The sequence below is a fragment of the Idiotropiscis lumnitzeri genome, chromosome 17 (assembly GCF_059441095.1).
Source record: "Idiotropiscis lumnitzeri isolate Australia: NSW breed Sydney's pygmy pipehorse chromosome 17, RoL_Ilum_1.0, whole genome shotgun sequence".
Lineage (NCBI taxonomy): Eukaryota > Metazoa > Chordata > Actinopteri > Syngnathiformes > Syngnathidae > Idiotropiscis > Idiotropiscis lumnitzeri.
In genome coordinates, this window is record NC_142407.1 from 11,507,147 (window position 1) to 11,533,409 (window position 26,263).

The following is a 26,263-nucleotide window of genomic DNA, read 5'->3' on the forward strand; positions in this document are numbered from 1 at the left end:
TGCCACATTTTCAACCTACTCTTTGTAAAGAAAAACCTTGCTCTGTTTAAATTAAACAGCAACCGTGGCTACAATTAGAATTAATGAGAAAATGGAAAGAAATATATATTAAATAAAATTAATAAAATAAACAAACCCCTCTAGCGCTGACGAGAAAAAAGTATGTACATTTTAGATGTGATTTGTGGCTCATTCTATCGGGAATAAACATTACACAGCATTTAATCATCATGCCTGCGAGTCAAACACGATGGTGGGAGCGTAATGGTTTGGGGCTGTTTTGCTTCTTAAGGACCTGGACGACCTCCTGTTATTGATGGAATAATTAATTCAGCCACCGACCAGAACATCTCGCAAGGCTCTATTTTTTTCCCAAAGATTATTTGTTTGATCTACATTGCACTGATGGCACTGGCAAAGGTAGGGCAACTGTATTTTATACGCTCTCTGTGACATATTAAAATTGGTGTGATGATCGGTAACGTTTAAGCGTGATAAACATACAAAATATGTTAGGTGCCTCAAAGTAAATTGTTTTAAATAAAACGTTGTGTTGTTGTGCAACAAACACCACTTAATTAAAAAAAATGGTTCATTTGTACAGAAATTCAAAACATCACCAATTTACTAACGCAACAAAAGAAAATGTCAGAGAAGCAGAGTGAACGTTTCCACTCTCTCTATTTTGGAATGAATAAATCCTGTGAGAACCAAAACATTGCACCACACTGCAGCCAAACATGGAAAATGTCAAGCACTGAAAAGGGAGAGAGCTCGCTCAAGATTAGTGTGTGTCGCCCTCTAGCGGTTGAAATGGGAAATTGTACCCCTTTACGTCTGTAAGTAGATTATCCCGCGAGAGTACACTCCTCAAGCATCTTTGTAAATATCTTATATCGTTTCATGGGACAACAATGACGAAATGACATTTCAATACATATTTAAGTGTACAACCACCTTGTATAATAGTGTGCATTTTCTGCACCATCAAAATAACTCAACAGCTGGAAAGAAAAAAACTGTGGGATTTATATACTGACTGGTGACTTTTATCGTAAATTGTAGGATTTCTTCAGTGTTGCCCTTTGAAAAAAATATGCACATAATCAAATGTTGACAAATATGTTAGGGGTGCAGTCACGTTTTTGAGATGTGTGTGTTTGACAAACACAAACCATGAACACTGAAAACACTAGAAAAAAATAATTACAAAACTGTCGTATGCTGAGGATGCTCATGATTATTCAACTCATTCACTACCAGCCAAATGAAAAAAAAAAATGTTGACGTCTTTAGCCGTCAATGGCAGTCAATGAGTTAAAATTCCATGACGTATGAGGCTCACCGGCTAGACTGCGGGGGCGGGCCTCAGCAAGATCTGAGATGGCTCCAGTGGTCACAGTCTTCTTCATGCGCAAGCCAGAGGCAGCAGCTCCCAATGCAGGCTTTGTCAGAGCATCATCGCTGTTGGCTCGTTTAAGCTGAAAACATCATCGCCGTTAGTGACAAAAGCAACAGTCATCTGTGTGTGTCTTGGAAATACAGCGAGCAAGATCCCAGTTAAAAGGATAATGCCAAGTTAGGTTTGGGCCTCACCCTGCTGAGTCGCTGGTCTGAGGCCAGCGTGTTGGATGATCGGGAAGTCCTCATTCCTGTTGAGGCGTTGGCGGAGCATGAGGAGGACGGAGCAAATGAAGCCTGCTTGGCTCGCTCGTGGAGTCCCGCTTTGGGCAGCCCCAACTTGGTGGCACCCGTTTTCATCATGACTGTGTGATAGTTTGCACCTAAAAAAATAAAAAAAAGGACATTTGTCTATTAGCAACTGAAAGGGTGAAATAAATAAGTCCCCTTCAATACAGAAAAAAATAGTTATTCTAAATAGATAATTTACATAAGTGGTTTTCAAACTGTAACTTGGGGGTCTGCAAAATAATTTTCCTTCATGTTCTGCAAAAAAAAAAAAAAAAAAATGATCACAGAACAGCAACTAAACTACAACCAACTGAACTACAGCAGGGTTGTCAAACTCCCGTCCTCGAGGGCTCCTATCCAGCATGTTCAAAATGTCTCCCTCCTCAACACACCTGATTGAAACGATCAGGATCGTTCTCAGGCTTCCGCAGAGTCGATCATGTGAATCAGGCATGTCGGAGAAGGGAACCATCCAAAACACGCAGGGTAGAGGACCTCGAGGACAGGAGTCGGCAACCGCTGAACTATAGTATCTACGAAACTAGTTACTCCTCCCTACTCCAGCTTGGAGTCAATTAAAAAGTCCTGCGACATGTCATGTGAATCCAACATCCCTGCAAGCATGCAGCCTTTCATGATTTGTTCTCATATGGAGTTGTACAGAAGGGGGAAGGTCACATGTGCCAAATAGTTGCCGTGGTAAAAAGGTCCCAACATATCAACCTTTCTCAGTCACCTTTTTTTTTTTCAACGTGCAAATGGGCACCACGTCTTTAGCAATGTGCAGCACGACTGATTCACGGACTGTGACTTCCTTTCTTTCCTGTTTAAAGTCACTTTTTAAGTGGACCCTGACGAAAAAAGTTTTGAGAATCAGTTCTCAAACCAAAGCTGAAGTTTTTGTCCTTTTGTCCTTTGAGGGGCAGTGAAGAGGTAAATGGACACAAGCGGAACATTTTGGGGAATTTTGCAATAAATTGTCTTTTCCTGCAAATAATACACGTTGATAAAATTACATACACTTCCTCTAACCACATGCAAAAAAAACCCAAAACATTATTAATACAAACAAAACATCCATGCAAGACTAACCTGCGGGTAGAAACTTAAGTAAATCATTTCCTGTTTGAACAAAATTGTGCCAGTGCCGAACCATAAGAAGTTTCACCTGACAGGCACGAAGTGAGCGCCAGTTGCACAAGCATCCTTTTTGGGGAACTAAAGCGAGTGGTTGCAAGAAAAGCCCTACTTTCCATTTTCCAACTCCAACAGGATGTGGTCACGGGCTGCGACCGAGAGAGGCTGGCCTTCGCTGTCTACAAAGGAACAGAGTCAGCTGGCCAATGTCCATGTGGGAAGTGGAAGGAAGTGGGAGTGCACTTAACAGAAGGAGAAGAAGTGGGGGTCATAGTTGTACATGCCCCCTAGGGGCATGCTTAAAAATAAATAAATAAATAAAGAATTGCAAGTAGTTTTGAATATATCAAATCAGGAACCCTAAATGCTTTATGCACAATTATAAATCTTAAATCAGCAACAAAACAACCAAAAATAAATGTATCCCCGCCCACTTCAAATTATGCATTCCCATCTGTAGTCTTATAAAAACGCCCGCGTGCTGTTTGTAGGTCAAAAAAATATATTGTTAAGAATTGTTATTGTATGTCCTACGCAATGCTACCTCAGGCGATATAGAAGCTCCTGAAGTCAAGTGCTGGGCTAAGATAAGATAAGTCGAGAGCAAGCGAGAGCACTTATCTTCTTGGGTGTGGATGACATAATCTTCCATTTGATCTTGAGGAGTGTGGATTGTTTGCAGACAGGACAGGGCGGTGTATGATAACCGCAGAAGGAAGCTCAACATTCAGAACACTTCACAGCAGTTCCCGCTAACAGATTCAACACGAGGATGGTGACATGTGGATGGGATGTCTTACTCTTTTATATTTACGCTCCGCTCCCATTTTTTAATTTTTTTTTATCTTCCATACTTGAAACCTTTGAGCACGTAGCAGCTTTTATTTGTATATTTATTTAAAATTTTTTTTTTTTAAATTTATTTATTTTTTTAATTAACAGAAGGAAAAAAATGCAAACAAGCTCCCATCCACATCGAGCGATTGAATCGGCATACAAAGACAAAACGCATTTGCTGTGTTAACCACATGTACCACAATGCACAACAACGAACCAAATGAACAAAAATTTGTCTGGGCTGCTAGCAACTAAATAGCTCATACACTTCCGTCAAACATCAATACACCTAAAAGCAACTCCAGTGCGGCCGTAAAAATACTGAATTATGTTCATCATCCGTGCCAGTCTTGCAGCCTGACTCAACTGATCGTTGGAAAAATTTCACGCAGGCTGACGTAAACCAAACAAATGTGACATAAGCATTAGCCAGCAATGTTTTCCCAGCTGCTGTTGAATAATGGAAAACGAAGACTGCTCCTGCTCAGTGACTCATCGGAGAACGCCGAAGTGCCTCAGACAAACATGAGAAACTTGGCAGAAAAAGCTCGAGCACGTTTGCAACTCATTATGTCAACTGACTCGAAGCTATTAGTCTTTCCAGTGTTCCCATGATGCTTGCTAATAACACGCCGTCATGATAAACTAAGATAATGACGACTACGGTCTTCTAAAGCCTTTAACCACAACTGACCTGCACATAAATGTAATACCAAAGTAAGGAAGAGGAAAGTCCACCGAGATTTAAACACATGCCGTCGTAGCGAGGACGTTTGATCCCAAGACACAAAAAGTCACTTTTAATCTTCATGTTTTGAGATGTATCACATCAGTAACAGCAGTGTTCCTTAACGTGAAGGCGGGTCACTTGACAGACTTTGACGCTTTTCCATTCTGGTGAAATTTGGATCCCACATCCGATGGCATGCCAAGGCTGTAGCATGTGGGTCGAATGCAAACTGTGCTTTGGCGAGGAATGAAACGGGCCTTAGATTGTGGCATGGAGTTAAATTTGGTCTGACCACACCCCTGCGCCCACGCAACAAAGCTACGCTAACGCTACACGCCATAGAAAAACAATTCAATATTCACTAAAAAGAAATTAGTAAGTGCAATTGTGTCTTTTGATCGCTGACGGATTGTTGTTTTTGACATAAAGCATTTACACGTGTTCCTCTTTTGTCTGAGATGTGAAACTGATATATAACCCGATGCAAAACTCCTCCAAAATCATAAATCAAGGAAGTTGGAGAATGCATGGATAATTGCACGCATGCAAATATAAACCTGCCAGCAGCCATTCTTGATTTGCATTGAGACCGGTCCAATTTGGCTGGAATCCACCGAGGCATTTCTAACTGGATCATTCGTGACCTTTGGCCTTTCATGTGGGCTCTCTCCGGGATCTTCGGCTTCCTCCCACATGCCTACATAATTCAGATAGTCGTCTGTCTCTGCATGTGTGCAAACCTTGCTTGCACCCTGCTTCTCATTCCCGGTGGGCCTTTTGCAGGATTGGTATCATAACGATTGTTTGTCATTTTTAAGTGGATGCTGTATTTTTTGGTGACTCAGAATGCAAACTCATAAAAGAATGTGTCTTTAATAAAGAATATTTGATTCATCCATCCAGCCATTATCCAGTAAATGTCCATTCAAATTTTGACCTTTACACCATAGCAAGTCATTGTTTCATGAAATAAAATGCACAAATATACCAAACTTCAACAACATAACACAAAGCGGAACAATCCTAAGTGTTTCAAGTTGAATAATTAAGAGAGTTTTGGGTTATTTTTAGATATGACTTGAATCAATGGGCCATCAGTCGCCGTATGCAAAATGATGTCGGCCTTGGGTGACAATTGATCACTCTGATTGGCTGTTAGCGAGCTGGTGCTAAGCGTTTAGCAAATGACAAAAAAATAAAAAGTAAAGAAACAAATTTGGCTCAATTTGTAATGTTTCCGTTTGGTTGGACCACACCACACACCCCTCTTCAAAGTTTCATGGGCATGGTTGAGTAGTATTGCGTTACCTTGGTAACGCCACAAAAGTTAATGCATACGATTCAATTGAATTTGTAATTAGCCGAGCACGTGCTTCAATGATTCCTCGAGATATGCTTGACTGCTGTCTACGTCACTTCCCAGCAGTCACATTCGTGCATTAAGTCACCGAGTACGATCATGCAAGCACAAACGAAAATTCTCATGCAAAGTTCATCAGCCAGAGGCTGCGTTTCTTCCCCCTCCCCCCCCCCCCCCCCCCCAGCCAAGCACCCCAGAGGGCTAAACTTCCTGCTCTGATGGTGTCAAATTTGGAGTCTGATTAACAGCCTCCGCTACATTGCAGAAACGTCTGTTGCTTTCCTGTTTGCATTGAGAGCGAGTGTGCGGATTTCAGAGAAACACTTGCACCGCATCCATGAGAACAAAGCTCAATGACTTTCCAGAGCATTGTAACGCACGGGCCAGGCCAAGGAGACACTTAATGTCGTGACATTTCTATTTGATCTTCACCTCTCAGACAAATATTTCAAATTTTTCCCAGCCGGTGCTCACGTTACTCGACAACTTGCTTGTCCTGTTTACCGAGAAGAGGCAACCTAATATTATCTCAGCATCTGTTACCTTTAAGACATTGTCCTGACAGTTTGGCATTGTATGCTTTCTTGGAAAAGATCTTTTAAAAGAAAAAAAAAAAAAAAACATTACGCAAATGATTGAAAATCACATTTGAATGCAGGGAACAATTCTTTCCTCAATCGTTCCATCTCTTAAATGAAAGCTTTGCCCAATTTAGTGAGGGGCATGTCTTCCTGTGTTCAGACCAATCTGCCTGAAAGTGAGTCACCGTCGCCACTTCAGAAAATATTTCTGATCAAGCGATTAATGTTGTCAGTTGTTATGTAACTAAAACGCTGTATCAACATTAACAGCAGTGCTATTGTTAAGAAACGAACTACTGTCCATTTCTGTATTTGCTTTTGCTCAAGGGCTGGGCCTTAAAACGTCAGTTGACATGATTTATTACATCATCCTACGACCACATTTCATAATAGCCAGCCTTCCACCCTCCGTACCACATCACAAGGTCACGTCATCGCTGCATCTCGATGAAGGACTCGAGCGCAGTGGCTAGTACTCCACTCTGTCCCTTCGTGCGCTGTGATTATTTTTACATGGAGGAGTAGGAGACATCCACTGAGCCAAAATCTTGAATTCCCTGCAGAGGATCAGGCGATCATATTCAATTCCTCCCACGGTGAACAGACTTCCAGACCACCAGTGTGTGCAACAAAAAACATGGGTCCTTCCCAGATAACCCATATGCTATAAATAGCAAGAAAATGACAGGAACTGCCTGAGTAACGATTTAAACAGAAGATGAGAGTAGCCAACGAAAAAAAAAATATATAATAATACCGAGGCTCTCGTCGCCAGTTTCCACAAGGACATCCCAAGTCTAGTGCAATATGTTTCAACAACATCATTAAATGAAGCCAAATGTGGCGGAATTGGATCAGAAATCTGGAAATAATCACTTTGAACATAGACAGAAGTAGCTTTATGACACACTCAATACCATTTTTCATTTGAAATGCCAAAAGATATTCAACTCCATCAAATCATATTAAGACGGGCTTCTCTTCAAATGTGTTCTGTCCCAAAAAGCAGACACCCAACTATTTCCCCTTCTGGTGTGGTGAACCATAAGAGGAAAGAAGAGGCTTTATTTAGCTCCAAACAATATTTACATTGACCACACTGTAATACTTTTTTTTTTTTTTTTACTTCTCTGAGATTTTCAAAAGTAGCAATAGAAAATTGAAAGCTCTCATTTGTTGCCCAGTCTGGTTCCCCAAAATATGCCTGCCAGATCCGGTCCACGCCAGACCTCCTCCTGAAACTCAGTATTGTCAAATATAACCTCAATCAAAATTAGTAAAGATAAAGTATCTTTCCAGTTTAAACATGTATCGCAAATACAATTGATGAGATAGGTCATCAGTTTTAAATCAAATTTGACAGTAATTTCTTCTGTTCAATAAACAACTAATCAAATTGGCATTCCACCAGAAAAGGGACAATGTGTATTGTTTCTCCGCCATTAATGTCAGTGTCATTAAAAACAACGAAACAACTCACGTCCAAACCAACAAACAACTTATTTTTCCGGTAATAGCAATAGAAACATTTTTTTTAAGACAACGTATAGCTTTTCACCCATCCACAGCATTAGACTTGACATTACAGGAGACACAAGGTACTAATTAAATTAATTAAGGCTAAGGCACTAAACAAATGAATAATAACACCTCTGTGGTCGAGCCAAATGGGTTGCTGAGTGAAAGAAAATGGGCCTTTAAAAATGTGAACAGCAAGCTTTCACTGACAAAGCACATTAAACACAACAGTGCCTTATTTTGGAAGCTTGACTAATGAGGAACAAACGGTTGGATGACCACGTAAAATAAAAAAGGCACTACTTAAAATGTGAGGGGAATTTAAGATGTAATAGTTTGCATCTAGAGCAGGGATGGGCAACTGGCGGCCCGTGGGCTGCGTGCAATCCTAATCTGAGGGGCCCCTTGATTAATCAAAAAGGAAAAAAAAAAATAAAGAATTTAAAATATTTCATTTTATTTTATTTCATTACAACCCCACCCCCCCAAAAAAATCTTCAAAGAACACTGATAAACATTCACTAAATGATTTCCACGAAATACAGGTGGAAAATCTGCCCATACTACATGAGTAGGGCTAATTTCTTCCATTCTTTTATTTCTTTGCAGATTTGGAATGATATGCAGCACAAACAGAGCAGTGAGACCTTTTTGAGATTATGAGGCGCGTCATTATGAAAACTATAATTCAGTGATAACAAACATTTTTACAAATTATTGCCATTCACGTAACAGAATAAGAGCTTTCAACTAAATCCAGATTTCAATTGAATTCGCAAGTAAACTAACACGAGATCGTCACCATGATTTCAGTACATTATATACACTTTTTGTGACTTTTTGGGCGTGGTGAGTTTTTTTCTCATCTAAAACACCTGCCTTAGTTCAATAAACAATTGAATAAGAGCAGTGACAATAAAGTCCCCAAATGACCATTAAAAGCGTTCCGTCCTAGCAGCCATTCAGTTAGACAATGGCACAAGTGAACAGGAACAGCGTTTCCCATCCTTCTGCGCCTGCTTATAGCATTGAAATATTATATTTCCATCAAATCGAACATGCACATCTCCAGTTACGAGCCATCTGTCATCCGAGGGAAAAAAGCATCGCTGCAGCTTTCCCGTTCACAATTACAGCATAACACACCGAAAGGCAAAGTTAATAGAAATTGGCACAAGACAAGCGATGCGCAAGAGCACAGCCTAATGTCTGAGATAAAGAGATAGAGAAGCGAGAATTTGTTATATGCTCTTCTCACCTGTTCAGTAGTGCTGAAGCGCTGCTGTTGTCGGGGCAGGATGCAGCCGCCGCTACCACCTCGACTCACCAAGTCACAGCTGGCCGCTGGATAGGTGGAGCGCGTGGCGCAGTCGTCGAAGGGCTTTATGGGAAATGTAGTTCAAGTGAGTTGCCACTGCGTCGTGGCCGTCGTACCGGTCCGTGGTAGTACCTGTTGTATGAAATATATTTTAGATTAGTTAAATTAACTATAATAACAGTACAGCTTGAATATGCTGGTATGAAACGCATTTAAAAAGAATTTCGCCACCACTAACCTGAAAATAATACTGTGCTCTATAAATTAATAACATGTTTTAAATATATAATTATATGAGCTGTATAATCTAGAAGTTTCGAAAGTAAATTAACAACACCCAAAATTTATTACGAATATAACGAATCTGCCTCTGCTCATACAAGACTACATTTACCTAAAGCCGTGTCATTGTCAAACATGGCGGCCTCCACAAGTGCTGCAGAGGTTTTCGTCTCTGATTCCAAAAGTTCTCCTCCAGCTGGTCCGAACATGGAAAGCCCGCCGATTCAGTACAGTATGGTCCTGGATCATCTTATTGGGGACAAGAGGGCCGTGAAGGACTTAAACCCCGGCGTCATGGGGGGACTGCCGGTGCCTCCTAAAAGCGAGGAGCAGAAGAGGATAGAGAGGGCAATGGAGAGCTGCGCTTTTAAGTCACTTTTAGCCTGCGTTGGAGGTACACTAAATGCCGTTTAGTAACTTTATCAATGCATCGTGCCTAAAATGAAACATATTTGCGGAAACGTCATTGTTTGTATTCTTTCACTCCTTCTTTCGGTTCCTGTCTGCTCATAAGTAAAACAAAAATTACAATGCTCACTTCCGTGCTTCATCGTGGAACTTGAAGCGGGGATTCACTTGACTTATTGTAATCGGTAAAATCATATAATCACCCTACAAATTAACTCAATAATTGATTAATTGACCAGCCCTATTTGGAGCAAATAATTGTTTTGAGATGTATAGATTACTCGTGTGCAGGTTATAAAATCCTTGTTTTGAGTGTCATCATTACAATGAAAAGTTTCAATTCCAACTGTACTGTATATCCAATCATTGTTTTACATCTTTGATTGTTTGTTTTGCATAGGCTTTGTCCTCGGGGGAGCGTTTGGTGTTTTCACTGCAGGTATAGACACCAATGTTGGTTTTGATCCCAAGGATCCGCTGAGGACCCCCACAGCACGAGAAGTCCTCAGAGACATGGGCCAGAGGGGCATGTCCTACGCTAAGAACTTTGCCATCGTGGGCGCCATGTTCTCCTGTACAGAGTGCATTATAGAATCGGTATGGTAACACTCGTATTGAGTAGTTCAGTGTTTTTTTTTTCTCCCCATATTCTTCTTCATGACAAAAAGGACCAAACAAATAAAAGCTAAATATGGAACAAGTAACTGATTTCTGCACTAAAATTTCGTGATGTAATGCATTACTAATTGTACAACCTCTGAGTCCACCCACTTCAGACTCCACTTGGAGTCTGAGCTGTCAGTTGTCGCTTTTGATCCGATTGTGCCACTTGCTGCTCAAGTGTCAACACCATGTCCAACATTGAGGTTGAAGTTGCTTTAATCTGGAACAGTTTAGTTCCTCAATGCAGACCTTTTCAGCAATTGTCTTCAATCATGTATAAAATATTTAGAAACAAACCTCTGAATTCACTTTGCAGACTGTGAAGTCAATTTCTTCTATTGATCAGACTGAGACACAGTTGTAACATGTCCAATTTTATTTACAGCACAGAGGCAAATCAGACTGGAAGAATGCAGTTTATAGCGGTTGTGTTACTGGAGGAGCAATAGGGTTTCGGGGTATGTAAAAAGCCATATTTACATAGATGATGTACTGTATGTAATATTTGTTTCTTATGCCTACGCTTGTTTTTTTTTCCCCCCACAATTGTAGCTGGTCTGAAGGCCGGGGTCCTAGGATGTGGAGGCTTTGCCGCTTTTTCTGCAGCCATTGAGTATTATCTGCGGTGAAGCACCAAAGTGACTCTGTGGACAATGAGTCCCTCCGAATGACCCTGTGCTGACCAACTATAAAAGATGCCGACCTATCGGTCCGCAAATGGAGGAGTGGTGTGGAAGCCAACAACAATTATGATTGGTTGGATTTATGTGGTTGCTGTAAATGGACTGAAATTATCATACTGGCTGAGGCCTCGTTTTTTGATTGTTGGCAGAATCAAGGTGTGTTAATTCTGTCAATGCTAAGAATGATGAGTTGGGGGGGAGGGGACGAGCCACCTTCACATTATTCTTTTCAGTGAGGAATGTTAATAAGAGTATTTATATGAAAACTGTTTATTTTAGCACCCCCCCCCCCATCTGTGACCAACAGCTCATTGATGTAAATAAGCTTTCTTCATTTTTATTTTTTTTAAGTACCGTTAGTGTTTGTCATGCGTCATGGCGTGTCATAAACGTTAAATTCGCATAAGATAGCCTTGAGTCATTTCTTTATAAAGAACTTTTGGAGCGTCAAGAATTGCACGATTTTCGAAGAACAGAATCCGAAACTGCCGATGTGTGCTGTGGTTGGCTTTGTTCGCCTCACATTAAGTCATAGTCACACACAGAAAAAAGGTGAAATGATGAGGATCGGCGTGAGAACAACTGAACGTTTGTGTGAGGAGCAGGAGGTGAACACTGTACTCAGAAATATTAGGTGCACTTAAGATATCCCATGTAAACAGTGTGCTCAATTCTGCTCCACTCAGTATCAGTACGTTTTCCTCTGCTTCCCTCATGTGGGCCATTTATTTATTTATTTTTTTGCACATGTAGTGAAACAAGTACACATGGTATTGGCCTCTCCATCACCAGTATACGCTTTTGATCTAGATCAGGGTTGCTGTCAATTACACCCAGAGTGGCCTCTTGATTATTATATAATATATTTTATATGTGCGTGTGTGTGTGTGTGTGTGTGTGCGTGTGTGTGTCGCACTATTCCATGTCTGTATTCTATATTAGAGTGCAAATACAAGTTTCGCCAGCAGAGGGCGCTCTAAACATCAGAAGAGACAGCTCACCGTCGAAGAAGATTGTGCACGCCTTAACCAATCATTTTCACCATAGAAACACGTGATAATGGGGTGATTAATAAGAACTCATTCACTGCCAGCCCGGGTAAAATGTACTTTTTGGCTTCTATACCCGTCAATGGTAATTAATGAGTTAATAGCACACTTTATATGATAGTTTATTGAAATAATTTTATATGATAGTTTATTGAAATAATCAAGTAAACACCTTTAAACTTCAGTTCTGTAATGACTTTAAGTCTGTGATGTAAAAATCTGGTGAGAAATTTACCGTGAAACCTTTAACGCAGCGTTTTTTTTTCCCAATGAAAACAAGAAAAAAAAACCCTGCTGGTGACATTCGGCACGCCCCTTTTCTATTCATTGGCAGTGCGACGTGACAATAAGCGGGACCTGCCACGGAGAGGAAAGCTGAGAGTCCGTCTCACAGGTATTCGCTGCAAAAAAAGTGCATTCCTTCATCAACGAACGACTAAAGCAATGGCGACAGAAAGCGATAGCTCAGACGCTGATATAGCCACGGTTTCTGAAGTGGAAACAAACGTGGCTGAGGGGGATGTCTACCTTGATTCCACAAGCGACGAAGATGATTTGTTGTACTCATCATCCGATGCAAGGTACAGTATATCATATCATGCGGTTCTTTTCAACTTCATCTCAACTGTCGCCGGGACTAGTTTCTAAACAAGTTGCCGCGTGCCATTTTCTATTTGACCGCGAGAAGCACGCACATTGTTGTCAAACTTTATGGCGACGTATGTACGAATGTCCATCCGGAATTCGAAGAATTTGTGCCGGTAAAAATAAGGACACATATCCATGCATACATCCATCCATTTTCAACATCGCTTATAAGATTAAAGATAGCGGGGGCGTAAGCCTGCATGCAGACTCGCCCGGCTGACACTGGACGGCTGCTATTCGCTCCACATGTGCAGAAGGAGACCAACAACAGTGTCTGCCTGGACACATGGCATACCAGCGCCCTCGTCACAGTCAGTGACGTAAGGAAAAGTAAACTTTAAGTGGCAATGACATGATTATAACATAGCGTCTGATAAAAATGGGATGCTATGTCCTAAATAAAAATAACGAGATACTAAGTCCTCACAATACATTAAATCGCAGTTATGAGATACTATCTCATAATTACAATTTTGGCCAACCACCAATAATAAAGCTTGGGCTGATGATGTTGTATTGTTATCGAATCTAAAAGTTTAACGTTATGAATCTAATGTATATATTTACCTGGTCTGTCAAAATTAAGGTGTTAACTATGGAGAGTAATTTAAAAACATTTTAACGCAGTTAGATACTTTAACTCAGTGACCTCAGTTTTACTTACTTCAAAAAATAATTTGCATACTTTGTAAAGCAAAATTCAAATACTGTACCTTATTAACTGTACATCTTTAGCATATCATCTCAGAACAAAACTCCTTGCTCAAGTTACCACTGGGCCTTGCAAGCCAACACTGCTGGAGAGTGGCGCTTGTGTGCAGAACTAAATGTACTGTATCGGTTTCGAGAATAGTTTCTAAGAAAAATGCCCGTAAAGATTTATTTTCCCTGTGCTTTCATCTGATAAGTCTAGTAGTTCCATCTTAATCAAAATATAAACGTTAAATATTAATAATAACACAATCGTTAATTATAAATATTTCATCTTAAAGTAAATATTTTGATTAAGATGTAAACTTTAGGTGGAACATTTAATAATTGGATTTACCTAATTAATGCAGCTCCAAAATGACAAATCCTGCTGTAAATGTACAAAAAAAAATTAAGACGCTTTATAAACTGCTCCACAGAACTCGCTTGAATTTCGAAAACCTTGATTTTAGTCAAGAATGGTAAGCCAACACCAATTTATAAATATTTAAACATTTCAGATAATGAAACCAATTTAAATATCAACAAATATATCGGCATCTCACCTGCAGAATTTTCTAGACACAGCAGAATTCATTATTCCCTTAATCACAAAAAGTCATCCAGTCCTGAAGGAGCAAAGCAGCCCCAGACCATCACATTGGCCCTGCCATGTGTGAATTTAGAAGTAATCAATGTTTTTTTTTCTTTTGTTTTTTATTTATAGTGTGTATTACCACGATGATACTGATGAAGATGTGGACTATCAGTCACCAAGAGCCGTCGCAACTGCCCCGCTGCAAGGTCCCGCCACCCGGCACTCCTCCACTGCAATCCTTCACAAAGAGACATTGATGTCTTCACCAGGACCGTCATGTGCGACCAAACGCAAGAAAACCGTGCAGAACACAGCCCACATTAAGCGCTATAAGTCTGAAACGACAGAGAGGTGGCGCTGCAAGGAGGAGTGTGATATGGGTCCAAACACTCCCCCTTTCACACCCGTCAGAACCCCTGGGCCTACGTTTGACACCTCGACTCAGTGGTCTCCTTTGGCTTTATTTCAGCTTTTTTTCAGTACGTCAGTTGTTCGCACGATTGTGGACAATACAAATGCAAATGCGGAGAAAAAACAGGCAAAGACAACGTCATTTTGCTGGAAATTGCTCACTGTGTCTGAGTTCTACGTCTTCATCGCTATTGTCATTTTCACTGGCATTGTGAAAGTCCCTCACTGGGATGACTACTGGACGACAAGATGGCCGTACAACTTCGGCTTTCCGAGGAAAATCATGACCCGGGACCGCTTTCAGGCCATATTGTGGTCACTGCATCTCAGCAACCCAAAAGACAATGATAAAAATGAGGGAAAAAAATGTATGCGCGTACATGATCGGCTGTTCAAAATCAAGCCGCTCTACACTGACGTTGTTTCAGCCTGCAAAGCCAATTTTCAACCCCACGAGAACATTAACATCAATAAGAGACTGGTGCCCTCCACTCAGATCAACGGAAAACAAAAATGTGCCAAGGACAAAGCTCCTACACTGGGTTTCAAACTATTAATTTTGGCCGACTCCCGTACTGCTTACACATGGAACTTCTTTGTCGGCTCAGATCGGACACAATCCTCCACCAATGGCCAAAGTCTGCGTGATCAAACAATAATGGAAATTTTGGACCTGCCTCGGCTGGGAGGGGGCTATAAAGTTTTCGTCAACAATTTTTACTCCAGTCCCACGCTCTTCCGGAACCTTCAGAAATATAACATCGGATGTTGCGGGCCCATCAGAAAGAATCAGGTTGGCTTCCCCAAGACTACAGACAATGATCTTCCCGCAAAGGCTGCGACCGGAGACCTGCGGTGGTTGAGGAACGATGGCCTCCTCTTTGTCAAGTGGCTGGGCCCAGAAAATGTCAACATGTGCTCCTCACTCCACGTGGCATCCAGTGGGCGGACCAAGAAGTGCAAAGTGAAAGATGACGATGGGTGTCAAAGCAAAAGCATCACCATTCCTGACGCCGTACAGGACTTCAATCGCCATAAGGGGGGCGTGGATCTGTCTGGCGATTACACCGTCCACCACAACACCAAAAAGTGGTACAAAACGTTGTTTTTCCAATTTGTGGACATTGCAGTCATCAATGCCTTCATTCTACACAAGGAGCTGATTGCTCTCCAGAATGAGCCCACAAAGCAAACGCCACTGAGTCAGCAAGTCTTCCGTGAGAGGCTGGCTGCAAGCATGCTCGAGCTGGATGGAAAGACGGCAACACCACCAACAGTTGCCGCAGAAGCAGCGGACCAAGTCACCTGTATGCCCGTGTTCTTTCCAGGTAACTGTAGGAAATATTGCGGGAGGTGTCACGCTCAAGGTATAAAAAGGGTTAAAACAAAAGTGGTCTGCAGGAAGTGTGAGGTCCCGCTGTGCTTCTCACAGAAAAAAAACTGCTTCCAGCTTTGGCATGATGAGCAACACTAAAAGAATAAGGCGTTCCCCAAAATATTTTTATCCATTTGAAATAGCAAAATCGATACTCCTTTAGGGCGGCTTTTGGTTAACACGATGGCCTCACAGTGAGAGACATTAGCGGTCGGGGGTTCGATCCCGGCTCCGGCCTTCCCGTGTGGAGTTTGCATGTTCCTCCCGCGCCTGCGTGGGTTTTCTCCGGGTACTCTGATTTCCTCCCACATTCCAAAAACATACATGGTAGGTTGATTGGACACTATAAAAGCTTTCTGTTCAATCAATTAAGCGGGTTCGAAAATTCACACTCTGAGATTAACAATTTTCAGCATTCATGCATTAAGATTTGTGATATTTTTGATAGATGGTGTGCCTTAAAATACTCAAATCTAAAACGCAAGCCTGGGCTCCGTCGTTGAAACACTGCACAGAAAAATCCGTTGAGTATATTTTACTCTAAATAGACTATTTAAGAGTAAAATTTTCAGCATAAAATTCTGCATAGAATTCATGCTGAATATTTTATTCTCAAATTTCGAGTCTTTTTAGAGTAAAATGTACTCGACGATAATTACTGGATGCCCTATGCAAATTCAATTAAACTATTAATAAAAAAAAAATAATAACACTTTCATTGCTGGTGAATGGCATTCTTGTCCCTGAAAAAGTAAAACATTAAATTGAACTTTAAAAATTAAAACATCTAATTAAAATGTGAATTGAATTGACTGCTATTAAGCTATGAAATGATGTTAATATTTTTGGGGACGCCGCTCTATATGCAAAAACGTCATTGTTATTGATGGGGAAGCGTAAAACTAAATAACATTGACCGCGGCGCTGGAGGAGTTTTAGATAGTCGACAGATAATGCAGTATTAAGATAAAACAGTGTTTATGATATGAAATGAAGATCCTCAAAAATATGGCAATTAGAATGATATGCAGGACAAGTACCTCAATTCTATTCCATTTTGGAGTAAGTTGAGTCAAAAAATGCACCAAATTATTTCTAGCACTTATTGGTTTGTTGTTGAGCAGTTTTGTACCGTCCTTTGATTGCAATTTTTTTATTTATTTTATATAAAAACTGTGGTTCCATCCATCATTTAAGTTGCCCATCCCTGATTTTGTCCATTTTGTTACACATATTTATCATTACTACTACTGATACAAGTACTACTTATACAAGTTCTTATGATAAGCACAATATGACAATGCACTTGTAGTTGTTCTAGATTTTATCAAGGCACAATATATTTTTGTTTTTCTTTTTGCATGCATTCTCCCATTCCTTTAACATTCACTGTGTATCGTTGTTTTTGTTTTCTACCATATAGTATTTTTGGACCATCGTTGTCGTTTGAAAATAAAATAATAATAATAATTTTATAACCTTAAAAACTCATCATATGCTTTGTCGGGGTAATTTTCTCTGTATGCAGTACAATAGTCTTGTTTTGGTCAGTCATTATTGAAAAAAAAAATGATGGCTTTCTCTGTCCTAACCCAGCAGTGTAGAGGTATCTTTCTTCGTTTTTATGTATTTTAAATTGTGAAAACTGAAAGTTCTTCACTGATGTCATTTACCAATGATCTAATGACTGTATTGTTATACACTCCACTGGAAATATATAATCAATTGAAGTCACAAATGGGGTCGATTGAAGGAAACCCCTTTGTCATCAATAAAGTCAATTTTATAGCATTAGCTTTTTTCTTTTTTAAATTTTGTTATAGCAAATTTTGGATAACTACAGTATGTAAATTCAAGGTACCAAATGAATTTATTTCAAAAGAGTTTATTAATTCTGTGGGATATTCCAAATGAAAAAGATCAGTCATTTTATACAGAAGCCGATATCACCACAAATACAGGATATTGATTTTAAACATGTACATTAGAATTTCACAAAAAAGACAATTTATGTGGCACGGACCTTCATCATTAACACTGGTGCACCGTGCAGTTCTTGTTTAATCTCTTCCGACTGCATGGCTCTCTTTGGGCCTGTCGATGCGGTATATAAACTCGGCGGGTACGAAGTAGCCCAAGTAGTCCACGCTGTCCGGTGTGGTGTCTATGTAGTAGTGGCCACCTTCTCCATGGTGACTAAAGCAGTGGGTGTGCTCCACACGTAGGTCAAGTCCCTTCATACAAAGCACGTAAATGATCATTGAAAATAACGAAAGTGCAGCCTTGTTTTCACTAATTCAGTGATTCCCAACTACTTTGCCGTGGCACATTAGGCCATGAGAGATTACAAATAATTTATCTTTGTTCATCTACAGTATCCACAGTATGTCAGGACAAGAGTCAGCAAGTCGTATCTCATATAAGTAAGTGGCGTTATGTCGCCAAGGATGAATAAAAAAATGACAAAAACAAGGGCAATACTAGAGAGGCGACCATCGGCGCCATCTTGGTGAGCCCTCAAAAGCTACTGTTAATGGAGTGTAGTTGTGGACCTTCTCTGCCTCTTCTTCTTGCTCTTAATTATGCTGCTTCTCTTCCAGTAGAAAGGGAAACACTGAACGCCACTTATGGGCAGAACTGGAAAAGTCTTAGGCTACCACAATCATTAATTACTACCATGACATTGTTTTGAAATAAATTAGTGAAAATAAAGACAAAGTTAAAGATTAACAACAACCCCAAAAAAACTGTTTGTAAGCCACCATGTAGTCATTGTGGCATCTCTAAAAGAAATAATCTAATGGTGGCCCAAGACTTTTTTTACATTAATATTTGCATTCATTGATAAAATATTGACTCACGGGATCTTTGGCTACAAGCACCGACTGGCAGATCAGTGGGGCGTTCACTTCGAAGTGTTTGAGCCAGCTGTTGACTTCTTCATCGGAAGTGAGCGGACAGACAGAGAACTCTCGTGGCTGTGAATAAATGGACAGCATGAGTCTCACTGCGGCCATTTTCCCATACTGGGATATGGGAGTTTAAAGGGGACATAGTACGCATTTTATCGTGAATTTCAAAAGTTTCCCAGGTGGCCAAACAAAACTCACCGTTGTGATGTGCTTTTGTCAAAATTGCCCCCCCCCCACCCCCCAAATAATTAAGAAATATAGGGTGTTCACACCTCATTTTTGTCTTGCTGAAATTATGCAAATATCAAAAAGTTTTCCATAATATGTCCCCTCGAATTTATTTCATATAATTCATTTAAAGTTGCCGCGTTAAGGCGCTCATATTCACCATGATGTGGATTTTAGCTTTCCCTTTCTGGAGGATGAATGTGCCCCCGAGAGCCAGGCTTTTATCAGGGTACTGAACCTCCAGAGTCTTTCGCAAGGCCGTCACGATACTGTGCCCTCCTGTCCTCCTCTTGGCCCGCACTTCGATGACCTTTGGACAGAAGGAGACGACTGTCTCATTATTTATGCCCCCTCAGTTGATGCCAGTGTGAGTGCGATGGGGCTGACGTTCATGCTTAGTTAAGAACAATAAAGCTTAAGGCTTTTGAAAAGACATATACGGGATGTTACATTTTTAAATGAGTTGAGCATACCGCCAAAAGCAGATTGCTAGCTTTGACGTTCGCTTGCTAAAGGCTGAGCTGCACTGTGTAAATCATTGCCCGTGTGTATGGGCAATTTGCATCGCCTGTGGAGCATTTTTTTAATGCTCAACTTTAGTAAACACCCACTAGATGTCAACCACGTCGCAGGAACGTTTAACCTGCCTCAGCCTATTAAACATTTACATAAACTGACTTTATGATCGATTGTGCATAAAAAAAGGCCAGAAGTCAACATTTGTGAAATTGTTCTAATCAAATACTTAACATAAAAGCAAGCATGCATACTGACACACAGTGCCCATTTGTACAATGCACGATTTGTTTTGTTTTATGTCTACTTTGCTGTTGCTGTATTTGAAGCAGTTGTAATCATAATTGTCACCTTTCCTGGCTTCCCCTCGCAAGCATAAAGATTCCCCAGCAGTCCAAAGTTGCAGTCAGGGAATTTGTCGCTGTATCTTTCTTGCAGACACTGGCCATCCACTGGATTAATGGAGGAGAAGTAGCTGCTATTCACCGCAGGCCTTCCATCGGCTTCAGTCAGAACCAGTGGGACCAACTGGGATAGCAAAATATATATCGAAGTTCAGTCTGCTGTTTTTAAAAGTGAAGAACAAGCTAATAATTTAGATTTGCCTTCCTTGTCAGTACAGCTCAAAATTTCAGGGAATAGGACGAAGAGATAATGAACAGAACTTTCAGTTTAATAATAAAGTAATAATTCACAATGGAAAATCTGCTTTGAAATCCAAAATAATCTGGTTTTAGAGGTTCGGCTGTATTATGTGAATTGCAAAACTAACAGTGATGACTCTAAAATGGTGGTTGGAGATTGTTGCAAATTTAGGGGACTACCTCAGCATTAATCCCCACGATCCTTGAGGGAGCAGCTCCTGCACCGAGGATGAACGCTCCTGGCAGCTCCAACTCTCTTGATATAGCATTCATGTCATATTCCTAATAAGAAGCATATGACAATACAAATGGACAACACACAAACATCAGTTGCAGCCAACAGATGTAACTGGCATCTCTGGGTGGCTTGTAGAGAACAGGACCTTGTGCTTTTGAACCAATGGAACCAGGTAAGGGACTCCACCCACATCTGTGACCCGGGGACGACCACACAAACCTGAAGGATGAAGTAAACATCACGTGATAAACAAAAGCGCTGACATTCAAATCTAATGTGTAACGTGTGGTTTGTCATTGTGCAAAAATAATCTTACCTTTAACAGGAAAGTTGAACGGCTCCTTAGTGAGATCAGGACATTCCACAACACTCACCTTAACTTCTGCAAAGTTATTCTCCAGTCCTGTTTGTAATACTGCAAAGAGTAATAGTGACAATTGCTTGATTCGCTCGTCTGACCACGTATTACGTTCAAGTCCTTACCGGCACGCAGTTCCTCCAGGTCTGGGACATGCAACTGAACCTTTTCAGTTTTGCTAACATCTGCCATGACTATATTTGTGTGCAAGTAAAGTCAAGAAACGGAAAACTGGAAAAGTGTCGGCTGACTATTTCGGGGCAAAGCACAATCGAAGAGTAAATAAAGCAACAAGAAAGTTTGTATGATGTACGAGCGTGGCATTGTCTGCATACCCAGCGAGGTTATTTCTAAGAAGTATTGAATATATTTCGTCCATGGCTATTATCGTTTGTACAGTTTAATGTTATTTCTTTTCACATGGGTCTTCAAAAATCTTTTCAGTGGCGTATCAACACAACAGCTCGACGAAAAAGGACGTTAACGCACGAGGTTTCTATCTTGACATGTCTTTTATTCTTTGGTGCGTCTAGAGGAAGTCACGTGACCACGCCCAAACTACTTCCTTGTTTATTTTTCGGAAGCACGTGTGACGATGACAGTACGCAAAGTCTACTCATTATAAATGGTCTGTCCGTTTTTTAAACAGTATAAATGAGATGGCTTCATTATTTTTTGTTATTATGATCACCAAGGAGTGTGTGCTCATTTCCTACATGAACTAGATGAAAGACCAACTAGCCGAAGAAAGCGCAAAATGTCAGAGGCACGCAATGATGGTGGTTTGACTCAATTTGACTCTTTGGCTGACGTGATATCAACAGGCCACGCTGTCCTGGAAAGGTCCCCTCCAGATTATGTGAAGAAAATATCGCAATATCTCGACGGCTCTGCGGGAGCGCGGAGCCAAAATCGAAAACCTGAAGGGTGCCCTGAAGTCGACAGGTACAGTTTTTTTTGCATCCGTATTTGTTAATATTTAATGCATTAGAAAAGTCTGAAGTTTGCACTCACAAACCAAAGCAAAATATCGTCTGAGCAACATCCCGTATCTTAAAATGTTGCTTGTATCTCAATGCACTAATGAACTGCGTGGCATTAGCCATCTTAAATATACAACGTCCTTAAAAGCGCACCTATTTGTGATTGTTTCTTTGCAGTGATTCGGGAGACAGCCTATTTATAACCCAGTTGCCGGTGCCTCAGGCCGTGAGAACAGTCAGACGCCGGAAATCATTACGGCACACCTTTGCCGAGCAAGAGGACAGTGGTGGGGACACTTCGTCTTCTGACAGTGATGCCAATGACCATGAGACGAACAGAAAGAAGAGAAAGAAAAGACCGATAAAGCTACCCAAGTACAGCTTCTCTTTTCTCCCGAAAAGGAAATGGAAGCCCAGCTCCATTCGTTTAACCACCAAACAGAATCTAAAATTTCATGTAAGGATCATTCAGGTTTGCATCCTTATATGTTAACATTTTTGCAACTTTTATCATCATTCAATATTTTATTTTTTTCTGTTTCCAGAATTACGTGATGGGTGGCTTCTTTAAATGTGTCGAGTTGAGGCAGGGAGCAGAGAATTTCCTACCAACTGTTGACCAAGATGATGAGGACATATCACCCTTGACAGAGTGAGTTTCGTTACATTATTACATGTAGTTGTCATACACAGTCATTTGTTATTCATAAATTGATGTTTTTAGTCATTGCAAAATATCTGTATTCTTGCAGAGATGGAGAAGACGCATTTGGTGACGAGGACATTAAAGTGGTGGTAAGCAATCTGTCACTCTCAAAATAAAAAGATGGGGAGAATAAATGTGAGAAAAGAAGATCGATAAAGTGTAAGATTTTGACGTTAAATGCGCGAATTTGACCATTTTAAGGAATGTGTTGTTTTCATCGTACATTGTGGTTAATTTCTTCAAACACACAAAATGTATTTTGTTTTGTCTTAAAAACCAGCATCAAATTGATGCTCATTGTTTTGTGTTTTTTTGCAGGGAAAAACAAATTTTCTGGCAAAATCGAGAGCAAAGTGGCAGCAGCCCTGGTCCACTCCATTACAGCGTACCAAGCAACATGAAAAGAACAAAGGAGTTGTTTCTAAGGATAGGGACAAAGTAGATAAAACGTCAAATGAGGTGCCAACGTCAAGTACGCCTGTGGCCGTCGACAAAAATTATGAAAAACATTCAACTCATGTACCACGAATAAACAATGTGATGCAAACCCAAACGCTAAGAAGCAAGAGGACTCTTTTCCCAAAAGAAACACCAGAACTTGTTGATGTGGAAACTACTACCGAATTTGCGCCAGTCAAGCAAAAAGACTTTGCATCTGAAGAAGCGAATGATTGGCTGTCCAGGCGAGAAGAGGATGAGGATGCTGCATCTTCTGTAACCATGGAAACCACAAAAGCCAGAGGACAGGCTCATGATGAGCTCTATCTTCATGAAAACAGAATGGACAAATTTTCACATGTTACTAACACTCCGACAGACGATAATAATATAGAGAGTGACATTGTCTCGGTGAAAAAGAAAAAAAACAGACCAAAAAAGAAGCAGGTCAACTTAGAGCTTGACCTCGGCGTAAAAGAACATGCCATGTGCTCCCTCAGTCGAGATGAACTTACAGAGAAAATCAAGCAAAGAGAGGTCGAAGAGTACTCCCGCGTGGTCAGCGAACCTCTAAATGATGAGAAGCGGAAGAAAAAGAAGAAAAAAAAGAAGTCACATAAGGAAGCAGGGAGTTTCGACCCTACTGCAGCTTCACTAGAAATTCCAAAAAGAAAAAAAAAGAAGTTTCCTGAAGATGAGAATGAGAAATCTTCCAGTGATGCGCCACCGTTATATAGACGTGAAGAAAAGACGTCTTCGTGTATATCTGAGCGAGTAGACGCGTTTGACACGCCAGACGAGACCCGCCACGCTGCTGACGAAACTGATAAAACGAGTGGAGACAAAGACGTTCAACTGACAAGCAGGAAAAAGAAGAAGAAAAAATCAAGCAGAACAATCCCAGAAATCGATGACTTTGTGTCTGGACGGGGAAACAAAAACAATGGGACCTCTTCCTTCCTTGTTGCTGAAGTGGAAGAAAGCAGAGGTATTGAGGCAGTATTACACTCCAGGATCAAGAAAAGGAAGTCGGCCGGCCACGGGAGCCGAGAAGATTCTGTGGACGCATCCTCTCACTGTGCTTTGCCTGAAAACATTGAGGTCTCGGAAGGTAAAAAGAGGCGAAATGATGACCAAGTGGTGACCCATGTGGAGAGACAGCAAAGCACATCTTGTTCTGCGTTCTTGAAAGCTGATGACGCCAAGGTCAAAAAGAAGAAGAAGAAGAAAAAGCATAAAGATCAATCGCATTGTGACACAGAGGAGACTCTACATTTTGAAATTGAAGAATCCGGAGAGCTCAACTTATCATTTAATCAAGCTGACTATGTTGAAAGTTCTCCCGGTGGTGCCGCGTGTAATAAGGATGCACCGGACATGCCAGAAGATGACACATTCAATGATTTAAAAAAAACACGACGAAGAGAGAAAAAACGTCATAAGAAGAATAAGGCCGAGCGTGACGAGGAGTTCTTGTGTGACGAGGGCGTTCAACGTAAAAAGAAAAAGAAGGAAAGACATCCATCAACACCCGACGTCAACGCCGTGACGTCAGACACCGATTCACTTTTTCTATTTTCACCTTTAGACAGTGTCAAGAAAAACAAACATAAAAAGAGTGGCCTCACACGATATCAGTGAAAATAACGTTTTTTTTTTTGGGTCAATGTTGATCATCTTCATAGGCTCACATTCAATGTTGTTCAACAAGAATTTTTTTTATTTTTTTTAACAAATAATACAACACAACTTTACTAAAAGCAAACAACATTAAATGTGAAAGAGGCTGCTGACAAGTTGTGCAGTTTTCCGGTAATTGCTGCTGCAGTTCTTACGAGTAAAGCTGCGTTAGAGCTCGTTTCTATGGTTAATAGGTAATACGGTTCCCCCTTTAGAGGTAAAACATTTTCAGATGTAATTATTGTCCATGGCTTACAACAGTCTTGAAATGTTAAACAGATTGTGGTTGTAGTTGTCTTGACATTTTGGCCCTCTCACCTCGTCAATTAGTTCAACAAGAATGTTAGAAGCACTTTTTTCAACCACAATAAAATTGGAACAGACAGACAAGAATAGTTGTGGTTGATGACCTCAATCAAGATGAGTCAGGCCCAGGACAATTTAGTCTTTAAAGAAACTCACAAGCTGCCTTATGATGATGACACAAAGGGTGCTTCCCTTTTCGTCACAAGAATTTCTTTTCAGAATTCTGAGCAACGGGTGGAGACTTGTGGTATGCACATCTGCTTTACAGGAAAGAAGTCTCTTGTTCAAAATCTTGCGCATGCTCCCCAGTGAGCCTATTTTCTTGTATTTGTAATTTACTGTGGTGTGATGAGGTAAGGTGTAATATAAAAGTGGTTGGATGAAGAAATGACTACTCATACTTTACAAATATTATTTTTTGTTTGATATGACCGTTTGGTTATTATAATTCCCTCACCATTGCAGGAGTTATGTTGTTATCCATATCCCCCAATAAGTGAAAGATTTGCGAAATATAAATACAGTGGAGCCCCTTTGACTTCATCTATTCTAAAATGTTTTTTTTCAATGCATTTGCAAAGGACATCAATTATCACGAATTTTCGCTATTTGTGGCCTGTCCCGGACCTTAACAAATAGCCCGGTATACTTTATTACTCTGTTTTAATACAGTCTGGGCATTATCGCACGTAGGCTTACAGTACTCCATACCTGAAAAACTTACTTCTAAAGCGCAAGTGCAATGGATAACACACAAATATTGTGCAAACAGTGTAATTCGTAATATTAACAATTCCAAACCAAAACATATCTGCGTTATAGCAACAGCAAAGATACATGTACAGCAAAGAGTGAACATAAAAAAAGTATTGGTGAATATTGTTCTCTGAATAATACTGAACAAAAGCAAAACAAGTGTTCAGTATTGCAGACGTACTGCAGATTTGTTTTTACTCGTGATAGTATTATGAAGGTAATAACAGGATGTAACGTTCTCTCATTTTGTCTTGTCTTTACAACGCCTAACTCGAGTTTATTTTGAAACGACTTCCCCGGAAATGCATTCGTGGTATAATGTCTTCTATGATTTTTTTCAACCTTACATTGGCGAGGCAGCGTGTTAACCAACAGTAGTTCAGGTAGATATTATGTCGTTCACGGCGCCAGATTCCAATGAGGAGGCGGTCAGCATTCGCAACCGCAGAACCACAGCCAGCGTTTAAAAAAAACGGCAAGATCGGTGCCACGATCCGGTTGGAAACTTTTTTTTGTTT

The 26,263-nt window shown here is 40.5% G+C and overlaps 5 protein-coding genes across 9 annotated transcripts in view; 3 read left to right on the forward strand and 2 right to left on the reverse strand.

The window, feature by feature from the left end:
- Positions 1 to 9,994, reverse strand: part of specc1 (sperm antigen with calponin homology and coiled-coil domains 1) — a 34,445-nt gene extending 24,451 nt beyond the window's left edge. The window contains exons 1-4 of one of the 2 annotated variants that reach the window (XM_088279173.1): positions 9,568 to 9,994; positions 9,114 to 9,305; positions 1,597 to 1,784; positions 1,346 to 1,481 (exon numbers count right to left, since the gene is read on the reverse strand). In XM_088279173.1, the coding sequence (XP_088135299.1) occupies positions 1,346 to 1,481; positions 1,597 to 1,764 (304 nt within the window). In that variant the 5' untranslated portion in view covers positions 1,765 to 1,784; positions 9,114 to 9,305; positions 9,568 to 9,994. Of the gene's footprint in view, positions 1 to 1,345; positions 1,482 to 1,596; positions 1,785 to 2,784; positions 2,951 to 9,113; positions 9,306 to 9,567 lie in introns of those variants that run through there. The other variant, XM_088279172.1, reaches the window with a different exon arrangement.
- On the forward strand, positions 9,555 to 11,320 carry timm22 (translocase of inner mitochondrial membrane 22 homolog (yeast)). The gene is made up of 4 exons (XM_088279175.1): positions 9,555 to 9,849; positions 10,264 to 10,460; positions 10,912 to 10,984; positions 11,079 to 11,320. Exons 1-4 carry the CDS (start codon positions 9,591 to 9,593, stop codon positions 11,153 to 11,155), a joined length of 606 nt encoding a protein of 201 aa, XP_088135301.1. The 5' UTR covers positions 9,555 to 9,590; the 3' UTR covers positions 11,156 to 11,320.
- A 1,174-nt stretch (positions 11,321 to 12,494) lies between these two features.
- LOC148320254 (piggyBac transposable element-derived protein 4) lies at positions 12,495 to 17,677 on the forward strand. Of its 3 annotated transcripts, none has more exons than XM_088279897.1 (3): positions 12,495 to 12,839; positions 14,324 to 15,694; positions 15,762 to 15,905. In XM_088279897.1, exons 1-3 carry the CDS (start codon positions 12,703 to 12,705, stop codon positions 15,766 to 15,768), a joined length of 1,515 nt encoding a protein of 504 aa, XP_088136023.1. In that variant the 5' UTR covers positions 12,495 to 12,702; the 3' UTR covers positions 15,769 to 15,905. The 3 variants fall into 3 exon arrangements, with proteins under 3 accessions (XP_088136023.1, XP_088136022.1, XP_088136021.1); XM_088279896.1 differs by having other exon boundaries at positions 14,324 to 15,697; positions 15,762 to 15,881; XM_088279895.1 differs by having other exon boundaries at positions 14,324 to 17,677.
- A 180-nt stretch (positions 17,678 to 17,857) lies between these two features.
- Positions 17,858 to 21,404, reverse strand: bkgd (beta-keto-L-gulonate decarboxylase). Its single transcript, XM_088279587.1, has 8 exons — positions 21,002 to 21,404; positions 20,835 to 20,933; positions 20,664 to 20,737; positions 20,461 to 20,562; positions 19,988 to 20,164; positions 19,281 to 19,430; positions 18,842 to 18,958; positions 17,858 to 18,214 (listed from the first exon to the last, which is right to left on the reverse strand). The coding sequence occupies exons 1-8, from the start codon at positions 21,066 to 21,068 to the stop codon at positions 18,041 to 18,043; spliced, it is 960 nt and encodes a 319-aa protein (XP_088135713.1). The 5' UTR covers positions 21,069 to 21,404; the 3' UTR covers positions 17,858 to 18,040.
- Positions 21,405 to 21,426: 22 nt separating this feature from the next.
- LOC148320256 (uncharacterized) lies at positions 21,427 to 26,261 on the forward strand. 2 transcript variants are annotated; one of them, XM_088279586.1, is made up of 6 exons: positions 21,427 to 21,635; positions 21,701 to 21,821; positions 22,037 to 22,316; positions 22,405 to 22,511; positions 22,612 to 22,654; positions 22,884 to 26,261. In XM_088279586.1, exons 1-6 carry the CDS (start codon positions 21,602 to 21,604, stop codon positions 24,642 to 24,644), a joined length of 2,346 nt encoding a protein of 781 aa, XP_088135712.1. In that variant the 5' UTR covers positions 21,427 to 21,601; the 3' UTR covers positions 24,645 to 26,261. The 2 variants fall into 2 exon arrangements, with proteins under 2 accessions (XP_088135712.1, XP_088135711.1); XM_088279585.1 differs by having other exon boundaries at positions 21,428 to 21,821.
- The last annotated feature ends 2 nt before the right edge of the window (positions 26,262 to 26,263 follow it).

Coding starts and splice junctions, on each gene's coding strand:
- timm22 (XM_088279175.1), top strand. CDS start 9,591: ATGGCGGCCTCCACAAGTGCTGCAGAGGTTTTCGTCTCTGATTCCAAA. Junction 10,461..10,911: donor CAGAGTGCATTATAGAATCG/GTATGGTAACAC, acceptor TTTTATTTACAG/CACAGAGGCAAATCAGACTG. Junction 10,985..11,078: donor AGGAGCAATAGGGTTTCGGG/GTATGTAAAAAG, acceptor CCACAATTGTAG/CTGGTCTGAAGGCCGGGGTC.
- LOC148320254 (XM_088279895.1), top strand. CDS start 12,703: ATGGCGACAGAAAGCGATAGCTCAGACGCTGATATAGCCACGGTTTCT. Junction 12,840..14,323: donor TACTCATCATCCGATGCAAG/GTACAGTATATC, acceptor TTTTATTTATAG/TGTGTATTACCACGATGATA.
- bkgd (XM_088279587.1), bottom strand. CDS start 21,068: ATGGCAGATGTTAGCAAAACTGAAAAGGTTCAGTTGCATGTCCCAGAC. Junction 20,563..20,663: donor CATTGGTTCAAAAGCACAAG/GTCCTGTTCTCT, acceptor GCTTCTTATTAG/GAATATGACATGAATGCTAT. Junction 19,431..19,987: donor GCGAGGGGAAGCCAGGAAAG/GTGACAATTATG, acceptor TTCTGTCCAAAG/GTCATCGAAGTGCGGGCCAA.
- LOC148320256 (XM_088279585.1), top strand. CDS start 21,634: ATGTCAGAGGCACGCAATGATGGTGGTTTGACTCAATTTGACTCTTTG. Junction 21,822..22,036: donor GGGTGCCCTGAAGTCGACAG/GTACAGTTTTTT, acceptor GTTTCTTTGCAG/TGATTCGGGAGACAGCCTAT. Junction 22,512..22,611: donor GACATATCACCCTTGACAGA/GTGAGTTTCGTT, acceptor GTATTCTTGCAG/AGATGGAGAAGACGCATTTG.